Here is an 8911-nt window from a genome sequence, read left to right as displayed (position 1 = left end):
TCTCGTGGCCACACCTAAAAACATTATTTTTTATATAATCTCGATCCTCGCGTGGGCCTCGCTTTAGCATTATTTTATGTCACTCACGTACAAATGCGATTTCCCCGTGGATGTCTTTATATATATGCCATTAATCTTTGCTTTCCTAAAAGCTCAATCTATATGTTGCTAATTGAGTTACACCATATATCTGTTCTACATTACAAATTTTTGAAGTCTCTTTTACGTAAATTCTCATAATGCATTCATTCATTTAAACTATATATTTTTTAATATTTTCATTTAGTATTTTTTAAAATATCAATTTTTAAAATATATGATTCTTGATAGATTTATTTTTATTTGTGATATTTTTTGTGTGATTAAATTATATGATTGATTATCTTGTAGACTATTCAATTATTGTATGTGATAATTTAATAATTGTTGTGAATATTTAATTGCAATGTTTAATTAATTAAGGAGGTTAACAAATAAAATTAGTTTCATATGTTTGAAGTTGTTTAATAAAAATAACGAATTTAACTAATGGGTGTAACGTAAGTTTGATGGGCTAAGGAATATATTAAAAATAAGGGTTTTTCTCCGTGCACCCAGCACAATAGAACTTTTCATATCATTAGCATAGCGTTCTAATCAATTAAGTTAATAGGTCAATTATATTATAAAATAATTAATATTATTATATGTAACACTAAAATTTTTAATATATATTTAATGCACATGCAAATTTAGATAATAAATTTTATGACAATTAATTTTGATCTAATAATTTGTTTGTTTATATATATAAACCGTAAATAAAAATCATAGGTTTATTAAAATAAATCTATTAATGTATTTTTTTACTTTATTACAATTAATTTTGATCTAATAATTTATTTTTTTACATGTATAAATTTTAAATAAAAATCATAGGTTTCATAAAAATTTATATATGTAAACAAATTCGTATGAGGCTTATGAATTGACCAATTTGTATGAAGCTTATGGATTGTCAATCCATATTGGACTTACGGATTACCAATATGTATCAGCTTTACAGAAGGATAAAATTGGAATTATGCATGTTGTGTTGGGTGTACCAGTAATTTGTTAGAGGCGCAAAGCAATGCCCTAAAAATAATTAGTTTTGGGTTCACAACTTTGAAAACAAAAATCTAGCATAGGAGTGTGTTTGACAAAAGAGTGGTTAGGAAATCGGACATGGCACCAAGGGGGTGCTGTTAGTAAGTCTGTGGTGTAAAGAACACCATTTTTAGGCTAAACCTTATTTTTTAAAATCCAATAAATTCCCAAACAGTTTTTAAAATCTTTTTGGGCCCTTTTCTACCCTATATAACCTAAATTACCCATAACCCAACCCAAATGGAAGATCAAGCACAAAAAAAAAGAGTGAGGGAGAGAGTGACGCTGAGAGAGGGAAGTAAAAAATTGTTGCATGCTTGAGACATGCAATCTTGTGTTGTCTTGTCAACACATCTCTACACTTTTGCCAAACACAATAGGTCCCTATGCAAGTTATCAAGAACAATAGGTCCCTTTTGCCACCCTTAATCTGAGTGATTGATTGATTGACCCTTCTAAATCTCTTTTATAAACTTATTTTTAAAATAAGTATGTTTTAAAATCCACATTCTTTAAAGAAAACTTATCTTTTTACTAGTTTTTTTTAAAATGATTATTTATTGTTTGGTCATTTAATTTGCTCAAAAACATACGTATATCATTTGCCAAATGTGCATCCTTAATTTAGTTTTTCAAATAAAGCAGGTCAATAAACCTTCTGACATTTAAAAATCAGGTTATATAATTATTTAATTGATAATTTAATTTTTTTATTAAAAATATTTAAGCGATGATTTAAATCTTTTTTGTTAAAGATCACTTAAATCTATAACAGTTAAGTATTAAATAATTTTGTTATAAAAAAGTATTAAATACATTTCAAAAGTATTTTTAAACCATAATTAAATTTGTAACAATTTTGTTTTTGACGGAATTAAATCTGTAACAGATAAGTATTGACATTAAAGTAATTCTTAGTATACATTTTTTCCAAATAATAATAATGATATAAATAGAGTTTCACAATGAAAAAACCTACTTACATTAAAACTGGAATTATAATCCTTATTCATAAATAATTTAAAAAATAACAAGTAACGATGATACAATTGATTCTGTGAATAATAATAAAAGATAAAAATATTAACATTTTTTTTCTGGAAATTACTGGATATTCCCTAATAATAACATGGACCGTGAGAGCTTACAAAAGAAAGGCGCCAGCTAAAAAGAGCCAAAAAGTAGAACTCCCTATCTACACACAAAATGTATGTAAAAAAGACTTAAAACAAAAAATCTATTTTCTTAGAGTGCAAATTCTACCTCATTCATCCTTTTTCTTTGCTGATTCATATCAAATCAGAATAAACCTGCACACCTCAAACAAACAGATGCATGCTGAGCCAAACCCAAATCGCACTCCAAGTCGACACCAAAACTTATTCTCTGGCTGCACCTTTTGCTCTCTGCTCTTGTTTTGTTGTCTGTTCAAAATTTTCCGGATGCCTTTTTCTGATCTATGCTCGTGACATTTCCATACACAATGCTCACCAAGTGTTTGATCCTCTGCCCCTAACGAAAAACTGAAGCCTCTTCCCTACCATCTCCCCTCACATCCCTAAATGACCATAACCAATACATTCTTTTGGATTTAAAATCCAATTAGACAGAGAATAATAGAAATCACCAGCAGCCTTGTTTCATTCCCATGTCATTTCAAGACTTGTCTTTTCTGAGAGTTAGTATCAAAGCATTACGAGACCTCCATATCACTGCATACCACACTAAACGCCAACACCACCTCTTCTGAATATGTTGTTGATCATATGAAATACTAGTAGTGACAGTTAGACACCCCGAAACCAATGACAGGAACATATTCACGCATAAGCTGCATGACTCAGCACCTTTGTTCCATGTTGGAACTGAAACAAGTTCAAGCCATTATCACCAAAGCAGGCCTTCACTCTCACCTTCCCTTCACTGCCAAGTTAATCTTCTTTTCTGCACTTTCTCCTATGGGAAACCTCTCCCATGCTCATTCCCTCTTCCTACAAACTTCCATGCACAACTCCTTCATTTGCAACACTATGATTCGAGCCTTTGCCAACTCTTCCTACCCTCTTCAAGCTCTATACATCTACAACCACATGCACACCACCAATGTTGTCTCCGACCATTTCACCTACAACTTTGTGCTCAAGGCATGCTCCAGAGCACACAAGTTTGCCCAAGAATTTGTCAAATGTGATGAGTTTATTATTATTTCGAAAGGGGGTGAAGTTCACTGCACTGTTCTTAAACTCGGGTTGGACCAAGACCCCTCTATTCAGAACTCGTTGCTCTGTATGTACTCTCAATGTGGGTTGGTCCATGTTGCACAACACTTGTTTGATGAAATCAGCAATAGGAGTTTGGTTTCTTGGAATATCATGATATCGGCATATGATCGTGTCAACGATTCTAAATCGGCTGATTACCTTCTTGAATCGATGCCACACAAGAATGTTGTTTCATGGAACACTGTGATAGGAAGGTACATCAGGTTAGGTGATATTGAGGGTGCAAGAAGGGTGTTCCAAATTATGCCTCAGAGGGATGCTGTGTCATGGAATTCTCTGATTGCTGGTTGTGTCTCTGTTAAGGATTATGAAGGAGCAATGGGACTGTTTTCAGAGATGCAAAATGCTGAAGTAAGACCGACAGAAGTAACACTTATTTCAGTTCTGGGTGCCTGTGCAGAAACTGGTGCACTGGAAATGGGTAGCAAAATACACGAGTCTCTGAAAGCATGTGGGCATAAGATTGAAGGGTATTTAGGAAACGCCCTTCTGAATATGTATTCTAAATGTGGGAAGTTGAATTCAGCTTGGGAGGTATTTAATGGGATGAGGATAAAAACTTTGAGTTGTTGGAATGCTATGATTGTTGGTTTGGCTGTCCATGGTTACTGTGAGGAAGCTTTGCAATTGTTTTCAGAGATGGAAAGTGGTCTTGATACAGTTAGGCCGAATCGAGTGACATTCCTTGGTGTTTTGATTGCTTGTAGTCATAAGGGTTTGGTAGATAAAGCAAGATGGAATTTTGATCATATGGCAAAGCAGTACAAAATTCTGCCTGATATCAAGCATTATGGTTGCATAGTTGATCTTTTAAGCAGATTTGGATTGTTGGAAGAGGCGCATCAGATGATTAAGACTGCTCCTTTACAAAATAGTGCCATTTTATGGAGAACATTGCTGGGTGCTTGTAGGACACAAGGCAACGTGGAGTTGGCTAAGGTGTCTTTCCAACAACTTGCCAAATTGGGACGCCTAACAGATGGAGATTATGTGTTGTTATCAAACATTTATGCTGAAGCTGAGAGATGGGATGAGGTAGAGCGAGTAAGGAGTGAAATGATTGGCTTGCATGTTCCTAAACAAGTTGCGTACAGCCAAATCGATATGACTGAATCTGATAAGCTTCCCTAAATAAACTATTGGTCTCTTTTTTAAACTCGATATTTTTCTCCATAGCGTGCACAAACTCAAACGTTAGAAGCATTTTTCAATTTTTAAACTGCATACTAAGTATGTCAACCATGTTCCCGTGTTAAGTGAATATTCTTTAGTTAGGCTAAACCATCGGTTGACATGACGACAATGAATGCCACAACTGTTAACTGAAGCAACCCAGCAAGTGCGCCAGTGTTTTGCGGTGCATGCAACCACCACATTGGCCTCTAAGGCCAAATGCGCATCCACCATATGGCTTCTTCGCAGAGGATTGCGTTGTGTTGGTTGGTTAGTTAAAATTTGGTGTAAACTGATTCTTTTGAGTCATTAGATTTACCAAGTTCGATGGTTAAGTTTTTGGTCTTACATATGTAAAGAGATCATATCCCAAAAATAATATATCAGTATTATTGTAGTCACTTAGATAGATGTATAGTATATTTATTGCATGTTTGGATAGACAAACAATTTTAAATAAATCTATTATAAATTGTAAAGACAAATACACTTTTTGAAAGGGCAAAATTGCATTGATAACCAACATTAAATCTTGAAAGAAGTTTTTACACATAATTATAAGTTTGCAACTAAGGAAAATATTGTATAAAATAATTATGAACATGAATCTTCTATTAGGAAAATAGCTTGTAAGTCTTTGCCGAAACAATAATTGTTCGTACTCCTCCAATGGGTGCAACTACTGCTATTATACCACCAACAATGACACAAATCTGTAATTAAAATAAATAAATAAATCATCTATATATTCTGCAATATAAACATTAAGTTGTGTTTTGAATAAGTTTATTTAATATAAAAAAGTATACCCATGATGCAATCCAATGGAAACTCCATCTTTTTGGACTTTTTTCCGCAAGCCATAGTATACTAGGAATCTGCACCAAATGTTTGAAATTTAGTAGCTAGAAAGACATTAATACATGTAAGATTTGAGCATGGTAACATATATATTATTTCAAGCATTACCATATAAGATGTTGATGTGAAAGCAAGTCCTCCGAAGAAGCCCAACAATCCTCCAAAAAATGGAATACACATGCCAATAATTCCTACCACGCCTACAAAGAAATGAGATGATACATAATTAAAATTAATTATTTATACTCACACTTGTAAATAAATAAATAAAGTCATGTGCGATATAATTCTTACAAACAAATATGCTTCGACTAACTAAGCGAAGAATCCTTGAGGGAGTAAAATTCCAGCTTTTCACCAAAGTTGTCTCGATTGTATCAAACACAGGCATAGCAAAAACCTTGATATATAATTAAGAAAGAAATTTAAAACAAGTATGTATATATTAGTTGAGTGGAGTTATATATAGCAAATAATTAATATATTTTGACACACTTGATTTGATTTATATAGATATATACATACCTGAAAGCTTCCTAAGACATGAATGAAAACCATGAAGTTAGCAATAGCAATAAGCCAATTGGGGTGTTCGAGTGTGATGAGGACATCATCGTCGACAGCATTTCCATATGCCCAAAAGCCAGACACTGCAACTGAAATATAGCAAATAATAACTATGGTGTATGCCACTCTCACACCTCGCCACATTGGTATGTTGGAAGGTTTTTCTTCTGTGGAGGGTAACGTAGCCTGAATCTCTAAAGCAACACTATGTCCAGCAAAAGCAAATGCTATGGTTCCAAGGGCATTGAATGCGTCAAGAACTATCCCAGGGGTTGTGTGGGATCGAACTCCATAATCAATATGATGATGATGATGATGACGTCCAATCCCCTCAACAATTGACATGCAACTTGCCACCATGGAATAACTACATGCAAAATATGTTATTTAGACATGATATTAGCATATGCACTACCTATGTTTTAAACATTCATATACAAAGACATGCGAAGGAGATCTAGCAGCTCAGTTGAATAAATAATGTGCAAAAGAATTATTATAAATTATTGACACTAATTTCAATTCCTATGGATCAATTTACAATAACTTATATGGTCTCATTAACTAACTGAATTATATCCTTGACTAATATTTGTTTTGTGAATATACTCTTTTAATTTAACACATTCTTTATTGTTTTCTAATCCTTAAAAATCACAATTATAATGAGTTGCACTAATGATTGTAAAATTTTAAATAATCTTAACCAATTAATTAATTAAACGTACCAGACAGACATGAGAGCAGCCAGGGAAGACACTGATTTCAGTTTATTGAAGTTAGGAGTTTGGGAAAGCAACAACTGCAAGCATACAAAGAAGAGAATGTAATATGTTTGTCTAATGTCAGTCATGGATGGAACAACTGTATCGAACACCTTCTTCAATGACTTCCCACCAGTGACAGTGTACACAATGGCTGAAGCCACCTGAACCGTTAGCTGTTGTGGCATTACTAGCCAGAATCCTTTTTTTGGGCCCAAAACATGTTTTCCCAATTCAAAGTATCGATCAAACCTCTTCCCTGGGACCACTTCATGCAAGTGAATAAGTTGCCACAGGGCATAAAATGTCAGGATCCATGAAAACATGATCATGAAAACACCTGGAATCCTATATATAAGACACAAACAAAAGGGTATATATGTGTCAACACTTTGCAATGATATAAAATGTGAAGCATGAAATTAAATAGAATTTGATATATATTTATATATGTGTGTGTGTGTGTTTGTGCATATACCATCCAAGCTGGGCTACAGCAAATGGCAAGCCTAACACGCCAGCCCCAACCATAGCCGTTACATTGTGGAATGTTGAATACCACCATTTTGCTTTTCTAGAAGCACTTATGGGCAACCAGTTTTCCAGGTTTTGTTGCTCACTAGCTGGCATAGTTTGATCACCTGTTGTTGCATTCCTATTGGCATGCTCCTGAAATAAATTACCAGATCAATTAAATAACATCATCATGTTGATCGAAGAACTAGCTAGTAAAACATAATGGTGAATCATTCACATGACAAGAGCGAAACAAGAATTAAATTGCGAGTCATGTGTATGCACCATTTCTTAATTAAGGATGATTCAAGACTTTTCTCTCAATGAATGGGTAATTCTTAGAAGAAAAGTAGGTGTGAACTTGTTCTTGTTTGAAGGTTAATGAGTTTACGCAATTTAAATATTCTATTAAGGTGCTAGATCAGTCATGACCTCCGAAGCTTAAGGATAAGCGCGTTTAACGAATTGAACTGTGGAACAAATGACACTTCAATCTCCCAGATTTTTCTCTCTTACGTTACCCTTTTTGTTTACTGCTTCCACATACATTACACTACTTCCACATTTTACTCCCTTGTGAATCTTATTTTTTGTTAGTAAATTTTTGTCTAAATTCTTGCATTTATGTTATCTAACAGTATTATGCAAGGACTTTAATTAGTGTGTAATTCATATGTTTTAACATTATTTTTTTTTAAAAAAATAATGTGTATTGTCAAATGACCACAAAGAAAATGTGTGTGGTCAAATAATTAAGGTGTTTAATTTATAGCTTAGTAAATTAACGGGTAAGTAGGAGTATTATTAGTTAAGTAGCAAGCTCTATATGACAAGAAAAATAGTCATACTCAAGTTTTTCAGGATCTTAAAGATTGTTTTAGTAGAAATCTCATCAGGTTGGGTGAAGACTAAACATAATCTAAAGTTGAGGTGAATCAATATAAAAAAATTTGCGTTGAATCATCTTTGCATTATGTTATTTAATGTCATATATAATGCATCTACATAAGAACATTCTAAGCATCAAAATGATAAATATCGGAATGCTTACATAAGAAGGTTTTCATAACAAGCTTAATTGTTTTATAAAATGACATATTTGAAGTAAATCATCAATCTGTTTTAAACTAGTTCAATTATATGCATCAAAGTATGAAAACATTCAGAAAAAATGAAAATAATTTTGTGCATGAAAAGCTTTAAATAGTATTATGAAGAATGCCTTTCTAAGTACAACATTTTGAATATTGTAGTCAACACAACAACTTTCTGAGTACTAAATCATCATTACATAATTTGCGTTTCCATAACAACTAAGAGATGTATTTATCTATGTAATGATCTTTTGAACATGAGCAAATGAACATTGACATTAAGTTCTTATAATCATATCAAACTTTTAATAACGATTTTTATGACTAACCACTTAGAAAGTTGAACTATGTAAGTGTCTAAACCTTTGTGTCAAAACTTTCTAAACACCAAGGTAATCTTGAGTAAAAGTTTTAGGAAAAATTAACAAAGCTACAATTCAATCTCCCTTCTTATGACATTCTAATCACTTCAAGGTTTAAATTGGTAGGGGTTGTTGTGTATGGAAGGTAAGAAATTCAATGTATG

General features: G+C 32.9%; 2 protein-coding genes across 2 annotated transcripts; one reads left to right on the top strand and one right to left on the bottom strand.

Annotated features, from left to right (window-relative positions):
- The first annotated feature begins 2261 nt into the window (after positions 1 to 2261).
- LOC100795853 (pentatricopeptide repeat-containing protein At5g15300) lies at positions 2262 to 4984 on the top strand. The gene has a single exon (XM_003522551.5). It carries the CDS (start codon positions 2934 to 2936, stop codon positions 4539 to 4541), a length of 1608 nt encoding a protein of 535 aa, XP_003522599.1. The 5' UTR covers positions 2262 to 2933; the 3' UTR covers positions 4542 to 4984.
- Positions 4985 to 5197: 213 nt separating this feature from the next.
- LOC100795322 (lysine histidine transporter-like 5) lies at positions 5198 to 7384 on the bottom strand. Its single transcript, XM_006578933.4, has 7 exons — positions 7254 to 7384; positions 6740 to 7123; positions 5970 to 6378; positions 5739 to 5844; positions 5553 to 5644; positions 5393 to 5461; positions 5198 to 5296 (listed from the first exon to the last, which is right to left on the bottom strand). Exons 1-7 carry the CDS (start codon positions 7304 to 7306, stop codon positions 5198 to 5200), a joined length of 1212 nt encoding a protein of 403 aa, XP_006578996.2. The 5' UTR covers positions 7307 to 7384.
- Between the last annotated feature and the right edge of the window lie 1527 nt (positions 7385 to 8911).

Source organism: Glycine max, chromosome 4 (genome assembly GCF_000004515.6).
Source record: "Glycine max cultivar Williams 82 chromosome 4, Glycine_max_v4.0, whole genome shotgun sequence".
NCBI classification, from domain to species: Eukaryota; Viridiplantae; Streptophyta; class Magnoliopsida; order Fabales; family Fabaceae; genus Glycine; species Glycine max.
Note: the sequence above shows the minus strand (reverse complement) of the source record. Positions and strands in the feature narration are given on the sequence as shown.